Genomic DNA, 19207 nt, shown 5'->3' with positions numbered 1-19207 from the left:
CTTTTTGTTTCTCAGCGATTCTAATATTGATCACCATAAATTGTATAACTCATCTATTTTTAAAAGATGCTGCATGTGAACTTTTGAAATCTCGAAAGGTTCCAGCTTCGAATGTTTGTCAGTATACGCTGACATCTAAGGTGGTATTTGACAGGAAAGGGTAGCAATGTGCCAGGCCCCCTCTCTTGCCTTATGTAAATCCCACCTTTTTCGGGCTGCTTTTAAATCTTAACCTCTGATTTGTCCCACCTACAATCTCATGAATCTTTATCAATTGTCTTAAATGAAATTCCCAAAGTCTCTCTTACCCTGAGTGTTTCTTGATTAGACTAAGCTCTACCGAGAAGGGACTGTCTCTTATGTGTTCTTTGTACAGTGCTGTGTAGCCTGTGCACGCTGAGTAGCACTATAGTACTAGTAGGGTGGACTCTGACCTCCTGGCTGCAGCCTAATCCCAGACAGGAAAGGGAAGTGGGACTGCCATTGGAGCATTTCCTTCAAAAAGACACAGGGGGGGGGGGGGTAGTTTAGAAGTAAATTGCCCCGTATATATGGACACATGGCTGCATAAGTGCACAGTAGCACTTCTGTTCTTTGCTTTACGCTTGCCCTGGTCATGTCTCTCGGCGTACTCCAGGAAGGATATTAACAGGGGGGTGTGGCCAAAAAAAAAAAAGTGTAACAGCATGGAAAATGAATTACATAATGGAGGAGGTAAATTGGAATAGCAAGTCCCACCGAGGGCATAATAGAAGCAAGCAACAAGCTAATTGATATCTTGGGTAAAATAGCTAATGCTGCTTCTTTAAAACAAAGACTACAACACCTTTTCTTTATTTTTTTTAAACCCTAAGGCATATAAGCACCATTGTATATTCCTCAAAAGAAATTCTGTGCTTGCGCAGATATGGCATACTTTTTATAACTTCTGAATTACTGTTTAAGAAGGATCTCAACCCAACATTAGGTCAAAGTGCCTCATGTCTTAATTTCAGTCTTGAATTTGAGGCATCCAAAAAATGTTTCCTGGTGAGCTTGGGGCTTAGAGGCCTTCCTGAAATTAAAGAGAATTCAAGGTGGGGCAGGTGAGCAAAATATCAAAACAACCCAGCAGGAAGGGAAGGAGCAAGCGAGAGGTTACAAGAACCAAGGGACTTCTCCTTTCAAAGGAAAACAAAGGGAATCGGGATGGGCGAGAAGGGAAAAAAAAAAAAAAAAGCATTAAGAATTGAAAAAAATTAGGAAGACCAGAGGGAACTTGGAAACCAGACATGATGTATTGTGGCGGAAAGTAAAAAAGTTAAATAAAGCCAGGAACAAGATATATTCTGGAACATTGTATTAGAAGCAAACCAGGAGGACAGAGAGAGAGAAGATTTGAAAGCATTTTTTTATTTCGTATTAGGAGCTGGACCTCCCTCTCTCACCGTAGTAATGGCAGGAGTTTCGAGGCCGAGTTGGAAAACGCATGATGGGGGGGGTAGTCATTTTAGGCCACTGATCTACGTGCAGGTACCGCAGGTCTGGTGTGGCGTCAGCTGCTGGACTCCGCTAACAAAAGACAGAATAGACAGAAACGCGTGCTTTTCCAGGTTCATGCTGAAAGCGACACAACTAAATCTCTCTCTTGTGGGAGACTGAATTTATAGGATGGAAGTAGGTTCGTGGGTTCTCTACTGATTTCGTTTATTTTATCTTGTGAGCAGGAAAAGGAAGGGAGGTTGAGTGATTTGAGTCTTACAGAAGATGCTGTAATGGGGCTCCAAGCACTCCCCCGTCCACCTACGCTTTCCAGAGCAGACGGAAGCTCCAACCTGCCTTCTCTCTGCTTCACTCGCACATTAACTCAAGAGTTCTTTCGGTTTTCAGTGGTGGTCACATCAATAATCTGGCTTGGCTGGTGGCTGCTTTCCAAGAATCCTCCGTGATCTGATTAGGGCTTTTGCTTTGTTTCCAGGTTTCTGGTTTTGAGTGCTGCAAGCTGATGTGTTTGGTTCACTCGGTGTTGACTCCTGCATATCGTGCTTAGTCACAGCTGGAGACCACCAATCCCCAAAATGCATTTTAGCAATATGAGCATGGCGCGTCCCTCTGTTTGGGCTTGATATCCCACCAGGTAATGGTTATATAGCAAATTCAAATGAAGAAGGAAGCTAGAAGCCTATCTGCTCTGACCCCTCTAATGAAACTCTCTTCATTGCAGATCGCGACCAAAAAAAAGTTCCTGCAGGATCCATGAGTCAGGGAAGATGTTGGTGGAAAAATACCATTTCCCTATGTAATTGCCCACCGTCCTATAAGAAATCCTTCTCTATCATATGGTGGTGACACTTTACAAAAATAAAACCTTCAGGATTTCTGTGCATGGCTGCTCTGTCACTTCTAGGTCACGTCTGCTCAGTTTTGCTGTTTTTGAAATCGTGTCTCACTTTCCAGTATTGCACTGTGGGGTGAGAGGGCTATGGTGGCTCTTCCTGTAATTAACATCTTTTGGTAAAGCTGCCTTATGGCTTAATAATGACAACCGTGAAGGAGCTCATCTTGAGAGCATAGCAAGCAATGAATGTGTGCGCAAAACAGTGACCTTTCACCTATTCATGACGCCCCTAAGAGCTGGAAGTCAAAGGGCAGCCACACAATGAACCTGAAGGTTGTCTTTTTTTTTTTTTTTTTTTTTTTTAATGCAGCGAATTTTAGCACCAGAGATGACCTAATGGATCCTCTTGAATTCTTTGGAGGTTATGAGACCTTTCATTAGAGCAACATAAGAATTACCTAAATATTCTGTTGCGTACAATTTTGGAGACCATATCCAATCCCAGCAAGTCTTCTCCAGAGGTGATCTGAAGAAGGGGTGTTTTGTGGTCTCGGAAGGCCATGTACGTCACCATCTTTAGGTAAATCATGTTGCTCCAAAAAAGGTCTCTAAAGCAGTATGGCATTCACCTTTCCCCAGGACCAGTATAGTTACTGGGACTCTACTGGATTTCTTGCATGGGGAAGGGTATGATATTCCTTCAGGTTTTGAGATTCTCACATATTTTCTCTCTCCCTCCAGCGATGAAAGAGTAATTGGAAGGCATGAGAGATGACTCACTTCATGGACTCGGGCACGCAGACAGATGCAGTGGTGGTGCTGTCCTTGGCACAAGCAGCAGTTTTGGGCCTGGTGTCTGAAAATGAACTTTTTGGTGCTTCTATCAGCCCCAGCGGCTTCTTCCCTGCATCAGGGATCAACCTGACGGACAAAGGGCCGATAGAAGCGGAGCAGCCGGAGGGCGAACCCTTCCTGGAGACTAGAGCTCGGGTTGCCGCAGAGCCACAAGAAGAAGAGGCCTTGGAAACAGAAAAGCATACTAGGAGGAAAAAAAGGCCCCCAGTCAGGCTGGTGCCAAAAATAAAATATGAAAATGCAGAGGGGGAAGAAGTTTATGAGATGGCTGTAGGGTCTGCTCAAGAGAATGTGATGCAGAGCGATCCCCTGCTAACATCTGAGGAGCAGGCGTACGAGGGAACTGTGCAAAGCAGTACTGTGAAAATGATTGACCTCAGCACATTCCGCAGGAGGCCTCGGCGACTCCGTCACTCGCGGGGGCGACAGCGCCAGGATGTAGATATCCAGGGTTACCACCACAATCTTCAAGACCCTGCCCAAGGTTACTCTGAACCAACTATGGACTTGGCCCCAGAAGGCACGGGGTTGGAGACCATGCAGACCCAATGTAATTTTGAGCCTAATGCACCTTCATCGAACGAAACCGAAGTCCCACTGCCAAAGTCGCCCGTGCGGGTGGAGAACGGGCAAAATTACGTATGGCAGGAGTCCACCGAGTTTGACACGGATGCGGTTGGGTCCCATATTGAGCGCAATAAAAAGGCTCAACTGGACCGCCTGGACATCAATGTCCAGATTGATGACTCATACCTGGTAGAGGCTGGCGACCACCAAAAGCGCTGGCAGTGCCGTTTGTGCGAGAAATCTTATACCTCAAAGTACAACCTAGTGACTCACATCCTTGGCCACAGCGGAATCAAGCCCCACTCGTGCCCACACTGCAACAAACTCTTTAAGCAGCCCAGCCACCTCCAAACACATCTGCTGACGCACCAAGGCACGCGGCCCCACCGATGCGAAGTGTGCAACAAGGCGTTCACGCAGACCAGCCACCTGAAGAGGCACATGCTGCTGCACACCGATATCAAGCCTTACAGCTGTCGCTTCTGCGGCCGGGGCTTTGCCTACCCCAGCGAGCTGAAGGCGCACGAGGTGAAGCACGAGAACGGGCGCTGCCACGTGTGCGTGGAGTGTGGCTTGGACTTTGCCACCCTCACCCAGCTGAAGCGCCACCTGTCCGCCCACCAGGGCCCCACGCTCTACCAGTGCCTGGAGTGCAGCAAGTCCTTCCACTACCGCAGCCAGCTGCAGAACCACGCGCTGAAGCACCAGAACGTGCGGCCCTTCGTCTGCACGGAGTGCGGCATGGAGTTCAGCCAGATTCATCACCTCAAGCAGCATTCCCTTACTCATAAGGTAAAATGCGCCGCTCTGCAGGGTCGTCCCAGTACTGTTCATTTGATTTTGCACACTTCTTATGTATTGCATTTCATACGACTTACAGTAAAGCATGCATAAAAACTACACTAAGCTAAAAACCCTAAAAAAAAAAAAAAAAATATATATATATATATATATATATATATATATAATTTTATTTTATTTTTTTCTGCTTAAGGCTCCTACTCTTTCTAGGACATATGATTATAGTCTATCAGCTGAAGGGCACTTTCTATAAGCTGGCCCACAGGAGCTGCAGGATCTCTCTGATTTACAAATGTTTTTGAAAGCAACAAAAAGCCCGTCTCGTTTAGTTTTCAAATGATATGCTGTAATGGTGACTTATCAGTTTTGTGTGTGTATATATATATATATATATATATATATGTCCTAGAAAGAGTAGGAGCCTTAAACAGAATGTAATGAGCGGGCCGGGATGCATTTTAACAAACCATTCATTTAAATAAAAGGGGACCCTTATTTTGTACCGCTTTCAGGACTAGCGTTGAGACCTTAATATGGACGTGTTGTGCCACCGGAAGCCAATGCAGTCGCTGTTAAACAGGCATTGTATGATCTCGAACTGAACACGTTATGGTCAGCCATGCAGCCGCATTTTTGAAGTAATTGCATAGCTCTAAAATAATAGCAGGGTAAACCTGCATAAAGGGAATTGGAATAATCGGCAGTGGATGAAACGAGGGACTGCACTACTGTATGGAAATCATTGCTGGGCAAAATTTATATCTGAAAGATCAGACCAGTCTAAGGGCCGTGTTTTACTAAGCAGGTTTCCCATAGACACAGAATGGGAGAATCGGCCCCTAAATTTTGTTAGATGCTGATTTAACCACCGCACTAAAGTTTTTTTTTGTTTTTTTTTATGGTTGTCAATTAGAAACAGAATCAGTTTGAACGCCCAGAACCTTGGCGGTGCGTTTAAAGGTGAGCAGTACACCTTGAAAGGACAACTCCTGCAGCTGCGCAGGAACAGGACTCTTACCTAGCCAAAGAGGTTCAGTCTTGCCCATGTTTCAGTGAAGATCAGCGTCAGATAGCCGGCTCCTCGCTGCCTTTAGACAGCTTAGCAAGACTTCAGCAGTTGAGGGACAAACTTTACAGGAAAAAGCAGTGTATACTTTATAAAACAATATCATGTGTAGAAAGGAATTGTACCTAAGGGGTCTCTAAATATAAAACTGAAAAGCATAGAAGAACGTTCCAAGCCTTGAGCTACTCCTAAAGAAATATGTTTCCAGGGGGAAAAAAGGCCCGAAGATTCACGGTTCCCTTAGAGCTCCTAAAACTGGACAGGTTTACAGCAGATTGTTAGATACTTTTTAAAGTACGCATATGGTTTGAAGATCTGGGTAATCTGTTTTGGAAAAGCTATTGCAGGTGTGGGGTTAGGAATTCCTTAACACTCTTTGCATCTTGTCTCGGTGATTGCACTGCTCTGCCCTGCCCTGGACTGCTCCATCCCACAGATTGCAGGGAGTAGCCAAATTTTCCCTTCCCGGACCTGACTGTTTTGCAACATGCATTTCCCATTTTCACGTGTCCCGCAATATGAAGCTTGTTGAGAATTCTATTTTTAAATAAGTTTAATGAGGACAATTTTACAAAGTTGAAGAAAATCCAGACCAGTTGATCGGTTTGGGAAGGGAAGCGGTGAGGAGCTCCACAGATAGTGCCGCGCTCTTCATAAGAGAAGTCGGAGCCTCACCTAGTGGTAAAATCTTGCAACAACAAGTCTGAGATATTACTCATTGGATCCTGTAAGTCACAAAACCTTCAAGAGCATTTACTGTCTATAAACAGTAACGCCTTGGCTCCCAAATATTGCTTGAAGGAGTGAAGGCTTTACTCCAAGCTGAATCCAAGGTAGATATCAGATGGTGTTATCCAGGGGAATGAATCGAGCTATGCATCTATATCCATTATGATTCTGGGCGTGCGTTTTATTTATTTATTTATTTAACTCTTTCAGGGAGTGAAGGAGTTCAAGTGTGAGGTGTGTGGGCGGGAGTTCACCCTGCATGCCAACATGAAACGTCACATGCTGATCCACGCCAGTGTCCGTCCCTTCCAGTGCCACATCTGCTTCAAGACATTTGTACAGAAGCAGACACTCAAGACTCATATGATAGTGCACTCGCCTGTCAAGCCATTCAAATGCAAGGTATGTTTCTGTCTTTTCACTCTCACTCTCACTCTCTCTCACACTCTCACACAAAACACATGAGGAATAAAGTGCAGGATGCTGAACAGATCCTCCTTTAGAGGACCTTACTCAGCGAGCTGGAACATATCATTCAATGTGTTGTGTATGCAGGGGGACTGAGGGTCCCAGGTAGGGCTTTTTACAGTGCTGGAACCTCCAGCATCCCTGACATTTGTGCATTTGCCGAAGGATTCCTTGCCAAGGAACCATGTGTTGCAGCGACATTGCAGACAGTGGAGAGCTGATGAGGCCAGCGTTGGAAGTCTACCATAAAACTTTAAAATGGACGTGCCAACCCACCGGAAGCTCATGCTGCAGCAGAATGGATGGAGCCAGCAGCTTGTCCTCCCGGGAGGGTCATGGTGGGGCTAGGAAGGGGGAGGGAAGGAACAGATAATGGAGTTGAGAAATAAGAAGGAGCTGGAGGAATAGAAAGCGTCACCCACCTACACTCGCTTTTTGTTGGCTTTCAACGATATTTTCAGGAGCCACGTAGGGCAGCAGTTCAACTGAGTGCGCCTTCTCGTGTTTGAGGTTTTTTTTTTTGCACACGAGAGTGAAGTGTTGTGTACAAGAAGAGTGAGGAAGTGATGATGGCGATGTTTCTTCTAATCCATTTTCTTTAGGTTTGTGGAAAGTCTTTTAACCGCATGTACAATCTCCTGGGCCACATGCATCTGCATGCAGGAAGCAAGCCATTCAAATGCCCCTACTGCTCTAGCAAATTCAACCTGAAAGGCAACCTGAGCAGACACATGAAGGTCAAGCACGGGGTCATGGACATCAGCCTGGACAGCCAAGGTGCGTAGTCCTGCCTGGCCCGGCTGGCTCAAGGAGACTTGAACGCAGGCGCAGCAGCCAGGATCTCCCCCCTTGCACGTTGAATGATGTTTGATTCCCTGCGCTGCTTTACAGAAACAATGTCTGCCTCAAAAGCTGTGTCTGTTACTAATAATTAGCACCTTTTTTTATTTTTAGAATTATTTTGCTATCAATAACTGTACAAACCCAGATTTTTTTTTTTTTTAAGGTCATTAAAGGGAAAACCATAACAAAATATCAAAAATCCTTGGGAAATCTTAGCACAATTTTTTAAATCATTTAAAATGCATATAAAACTTTAAATTCATGCACAGATATTCAGTGAGAGATGTAAACAGTTTGGGAAGAGCAAATTCTGGAGAACAAAAGGCTTGGGTTTAGACGCACGTGTGCAGTGGTGGGGCAGAGAGAAAGCAGAAGGTGGGGAGGGGCAGCAGGGTAGAAATGAGCAGCAGAGAAAAGAGAGACTGGTAGAGGCTAACTTTGTGTGGATGGGGGCAGAGTGTGGTTTGTGCACTCTTGAAGGAAAAAGAGACTTGGATTGACTTGAGAGGAGAGAAACTAGTGGGGAAGATCAGGGAGGAGAAGGGAGAAAGACCTTCTGGAACTTTCAGTTTTGACCACTTAAGTCCCCTCTGTCCACGCCGCCGCCTCCGCTCCAAACATGTGAAGCTGGGCCTGCCAGCCACAGCTCGAGTATTGTGCAGGTTTCATTTGGCAGGGGGAGAGGAAGGAGCCTTTATGTGGCTAAAGGAAAGGGAGTTAGTAACTGGTGCACAGAACAAGTGAGATTTTCCTCAGCATCTGTAGAAAGGGTTTGTCTTCTGTCTGGCACCATAGTTCTTCACTTTCTCTTTGCTGTATGCATGTGTAATATACTTTTATTTAATATTTATCTTAAAAGTTGTATATACCGCACTCTACAATGGGGTTAGATCGAAGCAGTTTACATTATCACGTACATAAAACACAAAATAAGGTATATTGATAAAAAGGAAAAGAGGTCATAAAATCAACAAGTCATCACAAAACAAAATGAATAGCAATGACGACAGCACGCCTCACAAAGATTAGTACAGGGTCAATCAATCAATCAATCAGTAGTCTGTTCTAGAATCCTTTCTGGATTCTCTTCTTTTCTCTTGGGGATTCAGTGCTCAGACTACTACTTTTTCCATTGCTTACATGAGTACTGTCACCTGTAGGCCTCCTCCCAACCCAGTCTTTTCGAAACACGGCCAGAGTCGGGGGACCGTGACGACATTGTTTTGAATGTTTTTGGCTCTCTGCTGACAATTTGAACATTTTGCTTGCCTTGAAAATATTAAAACTTTGAACTTTATGGGCATTGCTTGAACTTTTTATGTCCTTCCTCTCTTCATTGGCCTTTCAGCTTTGGTGGTTGGACCTTCCCCTATTACCTTTTTACTCATCGCCTGGACGTGGAGCCATAGGGGCACCTTACAGGGAAATGTTGATGCGACAAGCCGTAGCATGGTGTTCCCTCACGTGCCTTTTTACCCGCTCTGCCGTACAGTTTACAGTCTGTCATAGGAATTTTGGAAGCCTGGCAGAGCGAATTCTTTCATAATGGGTTTTATCTCTTTTAGATCCAACGATAGACCTGCCGGACACAGACCATGGAGGCATGGATAGGCAGCAAGAGATGGAGGACTATGAGGAGAACTCTTATGGCTATGGGGAGGTAGCGCGCGGCACTGCTTCTGATGCACTGAGTGAGCAGGCCATGAAGGAAATGGTCTATTACAATGTGTAGGGGCTATGAGGCAAGGCCCTCGGAAAAGGACACAACGTGGCATGCGAATAAAGCCTTCAACAAAACAAGCTACTGTTCCATATCTTAGATTTTAAGACCAGAACCAACAGATTGGAGCTCTAAATCCTGTTGATTGTTGAGAGGTTTTTCATGAAGGACACAGGGCCTTTTTGGGGGGTAGTGCTGCACCCTTTTGCCTTGCTGTATGAAGGAGAGTTGTATTGTGGGACACGACTGGTGCTTCTAAGGACCTCCCCACCCAACAAGCGTTTCTGTGCCCGATAAGACTGATAAATAATTATTGTTAATCTCATGTTCAGTCCTTTTCTAGGAACTCTCTAACTTGCCTTCTACCTGCCTACACTTTCCAGGAGCCTCTTCAAATATCTCTTGTAGATCTCCTGAAGCTTTTTGTGCAGGGCCAGAGAGGCTGGGGAAGGTCTCTCTTTATAACCTGGCCTCTGTTTTGCTTTTTGATTCTGACATCAAAAGTTTTACTCCATGGCAGAGCAATGTGACATACTTTCGTTCTGACATGAAGGTCTGATCATATACCAACATTTTGGGCCTAATACAAAATGGGGGAGTGTCCATGCTTCCTTCAGTTCAGTCCTGTTCTGGGCTTGGTTAATTATCTAATTATATGGTTTGTGTGTTAAAAAAAAAAAAAAAAAAAAAAGCAGTACCAAATGCCTGGACAGGCTCTCGTCCAGGTTTGCTCTGCTGCTCCTGAGACTGTACCTTGCTGTGCACTACTTTTCGGGAGAAATGGGAAGTGGTAGGACCAACCCTCCCTCCGAGCAGTATACTTGAATTATATGGGTAAGACGAAGAGGAAAGGGAGGGGAATTTGTTTTCCAGAAGGCTAAACTGCAGGCATCTTGCAATCAGTTATACTCTACCTCCTGACCCCTCACTTGTAACTGACCGCACATACTAAAAAAAAAAAATTAGCAGAGCATAGATGCTTGCACTCTTCATCTCACCAGTGAATTAAGTGAAAATAGTTCAGCAGCGATCGGTTTTACTGTACTTTGAAGCTACAGAACCATAAAACAACGGTGTTGTAGTCCTATTTTGCTGTTGGCCTGCAGGGCGGCGGCACTTGCATAGTGACATAAAGCTGTAGGCAATCTGTTCAGTCACCTGCTTGAAACAGGAAAAAAGAAATGTTTTCCAGAACTAAATTGCTGATGAAAGGTTATTGCCTGCCTCCTCGTGCTTAAGCTGGAGCTCTCCAGCATGGCTTCAGCCCAGACCTCTGCACCGGCTCAGGGATGGAAAGGAGGAGGGCAAGAGAGGATAAGTTTTGGGTTTGGTTTTTTTTTCTCTTTAGTCATTTTAACTGGATTTGAATAATGAATATGTTTTTCTTTAACTGTTATAATTTGCATTACTAACACCGAGGCATGGTTGATTTGGGTAAGTGGCGGTGTTTTGAATTGTTCATAATTCCTTCCCTACGCTAAGGAGTTAGAAAACTATTTTGGCTCTCTCTGTTAGATCTTCTTTTCTTCTGGTAGCAGCGTTGCTCAGAAAGGCGACCTAAATCATTTGTTTGCTTTATCTCTTGATTAACTATTTTATAGTTTAACTTCTTGCAAACTGTTTTCTCTCATCTTTTCATTTTTTATTTTTACTCTTAGTTCTATAAATGTCCTCTTCTGGTGCTCTCCTTCATCCGCCCAGGCTGCAGTCGTGTCTTTAACCAGATGTGTTTTAGTGTTTCTGTGCTGCTGCTCAGTCAGAGACTCGGGCTCTCTGGAACTTTAGGATTCACCAAGGTGGGCAGCAACTGCAGAGGAGAAACTTTCCAAAACCCTTCTCCTAGGAGATACAATTTAAAAATCAGACTACTTATTAGGAAAAAAAACCCGGTAATATTTACTTCCTTAAAAAAAAAAAAAAAAAAAAGCAGTGCTAGAAGACAATATAGTTTTAGATCGGTGGGGGTCTTTAAAAAAAAAAAAAAATGATGAAAAGTTTTTCTTTTTGCAGATATATTGGCATTTAAAAAAGTTCTGAAAGATCCTCTCCTTCCCCACATCCCTTTCCTTGTAAATAAATGTATTTACATTGGGGTGTTGCTGTACTGCTCATCATCAGAGCCTGAAGCAGGAATTACCCGGATGCATGTAAATTACAAAGATTATATAAAATAGCTGAAGCACAGACTCCAGAGGTGTGGGGATTTTTGTCACAGGGGGGGTCCATCCTAAAAGGCGCACACCCTTGAAAGTTTTAAGGTTTTGCGTGACAGGTGAGTTCTATTTTGCAGGACCAAGTGAAGGTCGCTACCTCTAAGGGGGAAGACGTGGGGTAGTGACCTAGGCTTATGGCATTGCTGCCCCTGTGATAAACACGAGAAACCGCCCAAGGTGACGTGTAACGGAGCAAAAGGATTGAAAGGTTCCCGTGCAGAAAAAATTAAAAAACAAAAATACTTATCCAAAGTCATGCTGAGGGGACACAAAGGGGCCAAGGAATCTATTTTCATATTAATATAAACAAAAATTTTGAAGTTTAGTGTATTTGGAAGATGAGTTTAGCTTTATAGTGTTTGATATATTTAAAGATATATAAAAAAAAAAAAATGTACATAATGAACCAAATGTAGGAATTGTGAAAGTAATTTTTTTTTTCTGTGTTTACTCTCGTTTGGGTTTCGTATATCCCTTTGTTACAGTTAGGTTTGTTTGATGTTTGCCTTCCCCTATCCTACGCTTGCTTCAGCTGATCTTATGTGTTGGATTTTCTTTGTGATCTGTGAAGTTACATTATGAAAGTGATGCTGATTAAAAAAAAAAAAAAAAAAAAAAAAGTGAAGCAAATTCTATTGGAGCTCAGGCCTATGGAGTGTGACCAGGTTGATGTTCCTTCTGGAACTGGGTGGACCAAAGACAGATTTGCAGTCACTAATGGGCCTGTCCACCAAGCACGTTTTACGTAGACACTAAAATAGTAAAAAGCTGCTTTAGTATTTCTGGCCCTATTTGTATGGGAAAAAGGTGTGCTGTCGTTTTGCGGGGAGGAATGGGGAAAATAACTTTCGGAGCAGACACAGAAAAGGGAGGGGGCCTGCGGTGTAGCCGAGGGAGCAGGGTTGTGCGTTTTCTGCTTTATCCCCACTTCCAGAGGGTGGTGACTGGGCAGAGCTGGGCCGCAGGAACCCAGAAAGAAGGTAACGGCGGTGGGTCTCGGCTGCTAACACGGTGCTAGTGCTTGGCATCCATGATGAAACCAGCTTCTGTAACGTGGCTGGAGAAGGCAGAATAGTCACGCCCTTCGTGTGCACTTATGAACAATGTGCAAAGGCCTGATTCACAAAGCTTCCCCCCACCCCCCTGGTAGCCTCAAAATGGGAGAAAAACCTTAGCGAATTAGGCCTGAAGTCCCATTCCCCTCCCTGCCTCCTTGTATCGAAGGCTCAGCTTCCCAGGCCTCATATCGTTATGGCATAAAGCTCCTGAACCAGTTCCCAGTCTGGTTTATAGTGTGCGATGGTCGCCAATAGCAGAACTTTCCCTGTACGTACCCAGATCAGTCCAGACCGGGGTTGAGCCTCCTGTGCAGCAGATGGAGACAGAGAAAAACTGAAAAGGTATCCTATTATCAGGACAGAGCCTACCCTGCAGCCCTTCAGTATTTGTCTGTCTCCAGCAGATGCGACAGCTCACCCTGCGGTTCCCTGATCTTTATAGGATGAAGCAAGTACTTTCAATTTCTTCCTAGTTTAAAAAAAAAAACAAACCCACAGAATTGGCTCTGATTCTTTTTTTTCTCTTAGGAGACAGCGCTGTCTCCTTGCTCTTGCAGGGCTTAGGGGGGCTTGCCCCTTGTGTTAGCCTGAGCTCCTTTCCCGGTGATCCTCTTCGGGGTGAAACTGGTGGTCCAGGCACTCTTCCCCCCCCCCCCCCCCCCCCCTCCCTTTTACCTGGCTGCCTTTTGCTCCGGGACGCTTCTCCCCCGGCAGTGCCCTCAGGAATGTGCCATTCCCCTGTGTGACTGTTACCTGATGTAAAAAAAAAACCACAAGAAAGGTCTGTTCTTAATTTTAGGGCATTTTTCTTTCATTTAAGCCGGCAGCCAAGGTTTTGTTAGAGGAGCAAGCAGGGTTCGTTCATCTGCCTCCGCTCCTCCCGGCAGCAAATTTAGAGCAATCAGCTGATTTTTTTTTTCCTTCAGCTCGCAGCTACTCTTCAGTGAGTATGCCGCGCTCCCACTGCTGCCTGGCTTGTGGAGAGCCCTCGACGCATCTCTCGCTTGAGGGGCTCTGTTCTACATGTTTGCCAGGTGGGGAAGGTCCCTCCCGGTAGCGATTGCAGAGCAAGCCCCAGGTCGCTCCTCACAGTGCATGGCTAGGCCGTTCCCGGGTCGGCAAACCGCGGGAACGGTGGCCATTTTGGGTGTTTCAGCAGCTCCCGATTCGGGGCTGAGGAGTCTATTTTGTTGGGGGTCTCTCTCCCCGATTTGAGTCCCCTGCGGCCCCAGGACGTTGTCCCCTCCCCCAGCAAGTCCAGGCCACATTTTCTGTCTGAGTTTGTGCTTCTCATGCACAAATCCTATCTGGCCAGCTTGCAGGAGAAGGAGGACCCTGCCTCAGATCCCCTACCAGCCAAAATCCCATGGCTGCTCCCTCAGCTCCAGATTCGCAGGGTGGTGCCGGAGGCCCCACCCCGGACCCTCAGACGCCTCTAGTGACTCCAGTTCCGGATCCAGACATGGATTTGGCAGGGACGCTCCCCCCTCTGGAAGGGGATGACCCCCGCGTTCTGTGATTATTTCAGAAGGAAGAATTGGAACCCCACATTCCCTTTGTTCTTCAGGAGTTAGGGATTGAGGGGCCCCTGGCAGATACTCTCACTGCCACCCTACACATGGACTGGGACTCAGGGCTCCCGCTTGTTCTTTTCCCTTCAATCCTATGCACAAGTTGCTGCTCCTCCGGGAATGGGAAGCTCCCGAGGCGGGGCTCCATGTTGGGAGAGCCATGGACAAGCTTTATCCTCTCCTGGAGGACTGCCTGAACATGCTGAAAATTCCCATAGTGGATTCTTCAGTCTCAGCTGTTACCAAGCACACCACTATTCCAGTGGTGAGAGCCATGGCCTTGAAGGATGTACAGGATCGCAAGCTCGAATTCCATCTCAAGCGTATCTTCGCGGTTCTGGCCTTGGGAGTTCGGGCAACGATCTGCAGCAGTCTCATGCAGCGGGCAAGCCTTAGGTGGGTTCAACAATTGCTCAGTACCCAGGACTTCCCATCTGCAGAGGCGGAGCAGGGTGAACGGTTGGAAGGTGCCATCCTTACCTGGACATCTGGCCAAGTCAGAGGTTCTCTGTTGGTGGGCAGTCGACCGGGTGCTAGCAATCCTTAACTCTCTCGGGTGGATAGTCAACTTTATCCAAAAGCAATCTACAGCCTTCCCAGGTGCTGGAACTTCTGGGGGCACACTTCGACACACGGGTCAGCAAGGTGTACCTGCCACATGCTCGAGCACTCAAGCTTATGGATCAAGTGTGCAGCCTAATCTCTCTCCTGCTCTCGATGGCATGGGACTACCTCCAGGTCCTGGGAACTATGGCTTCCACCATTGACCTCGTCCCCTGGGCCTTTGCTCATGTGCGACCATTACAGAGAGCTTTGCTATCCTGCTGGCAGCCGGTGTCAGAACAGTTTCAAATGATTCTCCCGCTTTCGGCCTCTACCATCGCCGACATACAATGGTGGCTATTGCTTCCACACCTTCTACGGATGCCATTCTCTCCGGCTGGGGAGCAGTCTGCCAGTCTCAGACCATGCAGGGATACTGGTCTCCAGTCCAATCCCGCTGGCACATCAATCGTCTGGAGGCCCAGGCAGTTCGACTGGCTCTGAAAGTGTTTCTTCCCCTGCTCCGCAGCAAGGCAGTGCAAGTCCTCTCCAACTCCACCACGGTAGCTTATATCAACCGGCAGGGGGGCACCCGGAGTCGCCTGGCGGCTGGCCCTGGAAGCCAGCCAGCTCCTTGCCTGGGCGGAGCGTCACCTGGACTGCCTTGCGGCCTCCCTCATTGCGGGCAAGGAGAATGTACAAGCCAATTTCCTCAGTCGCCAGCGTCTCAATCCGGGCAAGTGGGAGCTCTCGGACTGAGCAATGAATTTGATAGGCGGCAGGTGGGGTCCCCCTCACCTGGACCTCATGGCGACTTTGAGCAATGCCAAAGCCAACAGTTTCTTCAGTTGCTGGAGGGAGTGGATGCTCTAGCTCTCCCTTGGCCCCCAGACATCCTCCTCTGTGTTTCCTCCTTGGCCTCTTGTGGGAAAAGTTCTACAAAGAATAGAACTCCACAAGGGGCCGGTCATCCTGGTAGCACTTGAATGGCCACGCAGACCGTGGTTCGCGGATCTGGTAAACCTGGCGATGGACAGGCCTATTCGTCTCAGCCATCTCCCACGTCTGCTCCGGCAGGGTCCCATATTTTTTGAACAGGCGGATCGCTTTTGTATAGCGGCCTGGCTTTCGAACAGAGACGACTGAGACAGAAAGGCTATAAGGATGAAGTTATCTCCACCCTCTTGCAGGCTCGTAACCTGTCTACTTCTTTGGCTTATGTACGTGTCTGGAAAGTTTTTAAGAATGTCTGTGCTGAATCTGGTGTTTCGGTGCACTCAGCCCCGCTTGCGGTGGTTCTTTCCTTTCTTCAGAAGGGCCTCTCCAAGGGTCTTTCCTTCAGTTCATTGCGCGTACAAGTGTCCGCTCTCGGCTCTCTCCTCTGTTGCGTGGAAGGTCAAGCTGTGGCGTCTCACTCGGACATTGTTCAGTTTTTGAAGGGCGCCAAGCATTTGCGGCCACCCGTCCGTTCCACCTGTCCGTCCTGGAGTCTCAATTTAGTCCTTTGGGCTCTCTGTGGCTCCATTCGAACCTCTCAGTCAGGCTACTCTTAAGGATCTTATGCTTAAGACGGTTTTCCTGGTCTATCTGTTCTGATTTGGGGGTTTCTCTCAAAACTGTTCCTTCCTTCTTACCAAAGGTTGTTTCTTCTTTTCATGTCAGTCAGTTAGTGGAGCTTCCCACGTTCTCTCTGGAGGACATCGCGGGTCCAATTGGGGGCAATCTTTGCCGGCTTGATGTGAAACGCGTATCAGGTCACCAATGAGTTTCAGATTTCCGATCATCTTTTTTGTCCTTTTGAAGTGGTCCAAATAGGGGCAAACAGGCTTCTAAGACTACTATTGCTAGGTGGTTGAAGGAGGCGATCTCATCGGCCTATCTCTGCCAAGGCCAGGTCGTTCCTAAGGTTGAAGGCTCATTCTTTGCGTTCTCAGGCTACGTCGTGGGCAGAGAGTCAATCGGTCTCTCCACAGGAAATATGCAGGGCCGCTACATGGACATCCCTGCATACCTTTGCTCGACATTACCATCTTGATGTGCAAGCACCGGTTTTTGGGTCTTTTGGTCGACAGGTGCTTCGACCAGGACTGTCTCGATCCCACCCAGTTTAGGAAAGCTTTGGTACAACCCACAGTCTGGACTGATTCGGGTACATACAGGGAAAGGAAAATTAGTTCTTACCTGTTAATTTTTGTACCTCTAGTACCACAGCTCAGTCCAGACTCCCTTCCCTGTTTCTGCTGTCCACTTGAAGCTTTTTCTACAGGTCTCTGGATGAGTCACCTATCATTATCTTATGGACACCGGAAGCATCTGTTTTGATGACCAAGGATATGCAAGAGACCTTCAGCGTCCATTCAATGTTGATAATTGTTTAGTTCTTACTCACTTGCTTTATCTTTGTTCTTATCTGCTTTGACAATGGTTATACTAAGGGCTGCAGGGTAGGCTCTGTCCTGATGTAGGATACCGTTTCAGTTTTGGTCTGTCTCAGTCTGCTGGCCAGGAGGCTCAACCCACAGTCTGGACAGATCCATGGTACTACAGGAACAAAAATTAACAGGTAAGAACTAATTTTCCTTCACTCCCCATGTGAGGCGGCCTTAAATATAACAATTCTACCATCTACACCCCTAGGAGCAGCGTTGTCTGGTCATGCTGTTTCTATAAGTGACAGGATGGTAGTCTCAAGTTAACATGGGCAGCAAACCATGGCTCTGGCTTCCTTTTCAAGATTACTGATTAATAATATTTAGCTGTGTAGTATCAAAACAGCAGCTTAAAAAGAGCTCCTTGTTCTCCTGCTGTAAGAAAGGGTTTGAGGTTTTTTTGGTGTTTTTTTCTTTCCCCTGGCTGCCCTATGTTAATGTTGAAGGAAATGTAAATTCACCTCTTTTCCTTTCCTTCCTGGCCAATAACAAGAAAAACCCCATAACTCTGAAAATAGTTGGGTTTTTTTGTTTGTTTTTTTTCTTTTCATCTCCCACTAGCATGAAACTGGTCAGTGGTGGAAGGGAGACGGCTCTGGGCTAACAGGTCCTGGTCGGGAAGGTGCACCGGGAGCTCGTGCATCGGCCTTTGGCTCTCACTTTCACTGAAGAGGCTGGAGCTCTTCCTGTTGCTCTTTTGCCATCTTCTGTTCAGGAAATTCTCTATTAAACCTCACAATCTACTACCTCTTTTTTTTTTTTTTTTAAATATATAATTTTAGAAAGCTATTTTTCTTTAGCTAGGCATAGATAACCACTCCCAAGGAAGGACAGGGACCTGGTTTCACTTTTGTGCTACAACACCAGGAGGCGCAGCTTAGAAGCAATTTACAATCCATTGTAACTCTGCCATGGGGGTGAAGCTGAAAGTAAAAAAAAAAAAGTTTCTGCCTGTCTGCTGCAGATTATGTATCGATGAGGAAGATTGTGAGTTGCTGTAGCCAGGTGCTGAGCTGTAGGCAGAAGGTGTAATATCCAAAATAAATGTCACCCTAAAATCCCATCTTTGATTTCATGGGATGGTCAATACCATGATGCCTCAGAAAACCTTACTGTCCCATATGAAAACTCATGCACTTGGTTTACATGAGAACTCTTTGAAACATTCTTCTCTGAGACAAAAGTACTACTGTTTTTTCCCCTGCATTGTTAGTAAAATGGCCACTGAGGAAAAACAAGTGTGTGGACAGGGTTGGCCAATTCTGTCCTTTAGGCGTAGGTCTGCTTTTCAGGATCTCCATAATAAATAGCCATGAGCTGCATTTGCATGCCCGGTTTTCATTGTATGCAAATGTATCTCATACATGTTCATTATGAAGATCCCAAAAATCAGCTCTGCTGGTGGCTCTTAAGGGCTAGAGTTGGCCACCCCTGTACTATATCTATCCTGTATAGTTTGAAAATTAAATATGAATTATATACATTAGCAGAGGCCTCCACTGACCATCATCACACTGGCAGCACACAGACCCAAGTTTTGTCAAGAACTTGCATGGGTCATCAATAATCATCAGTCTTAGAGCACAGCAGCTTGAAACTTTTTTTTTTTTTTTTACAAATTTTCTCTTCTCCATATAAAAATGTCACAGGTGAGCGGAGAAATTTGTGATGCCATTGAACGAGCTGAAGGAAATAAATGGCGTCAAGCATAAGTGTTACCCCGCTGCAGAACAACCTTCCAAACCTAGCGTTATGTTGGATGCCTGCTGAGTGCTGCGGCAAAACACTTGAGCCTCAGGCTTAAGAGCAAGAATGAATAAATGCTCCACGACGGCAGGGACTGGTTTTCTTATTCTTTGATTTCCTTAACATTTTATATGCAGAAGAAAACATGTGTTAAAAAAACCCCCCCCCCAAAAAACGTTTCAAGCTGCTGTGCTCTAATACCGATGATCTACCTGTGAAAGTTCTTGGCAAAACTTGGTCTATATGCTGCTGTGTGGTGTTATGGTCTTTGGAAGCCTAAG

At 46.1% G+C, this 19207-nt stretch overlaps 1 protein-coding gene across 6 annotated transcripts in view; it reads left to right on the top strand.

Moving 5' to 3' along the window:
- The window catches only part of ZNF710 (zinc finger protein 710), a 78550-nt gene extending 66351 nt beyond the window's left edge, over positions 1-12199 (top strand). For 4 of the 6 annotated variants that reach the window (XM_029574989.1, XM_029574991.1, XM_029574993.1 and 1 more), the window contains 4 exons: positions 3059-4531; positions 6546-6737; positions 7406-7580; positions 9212-12199. In XM_029574989.1, coding sequence (XP_029430849.1) covers positions 3089-4531; positions 6546-6737; positions 7406-7580; positions 9212-9378 — 1977 coding nt within the window. In that variant the 5' untranslated portion in view covers positions 3059-3088 and the 3' untranslated portion in view covers positions 9379-12199. Of the gene's footprint in view, positions 1-1957; positions 2117-2761; positions 2898-3058; positions 4532-6545; positions 6738-7405; positions 7581-9211 lie in introns of those variants that run through there. The other 2 variants (XM_029574990.1, XM_029574992.1) reach the window with 2 other exon arrangements.
- Positions 12200-19207: the final 7008 nt, after the last annotated feature.

The sequence above is a fragment of the Rhinatrema bivittatum genome, chromosome 13, assembly GCF_901001135.1.
Source record: "Rhinatrema bivittatum chromosome 13, aRhiBiv1.1, whole genome shotgun sequence".
Classification (NCBI taxonomy): Eukaryota; Metazoa; Chordata; class Amphibia; order Gymnophiona; family Rhinatrematidae; genus Rhinatrema; species Rhinatrema bivittatum.
This window is presented reverse-complemented; position numbering and strand designations above follow the sequence as displayed.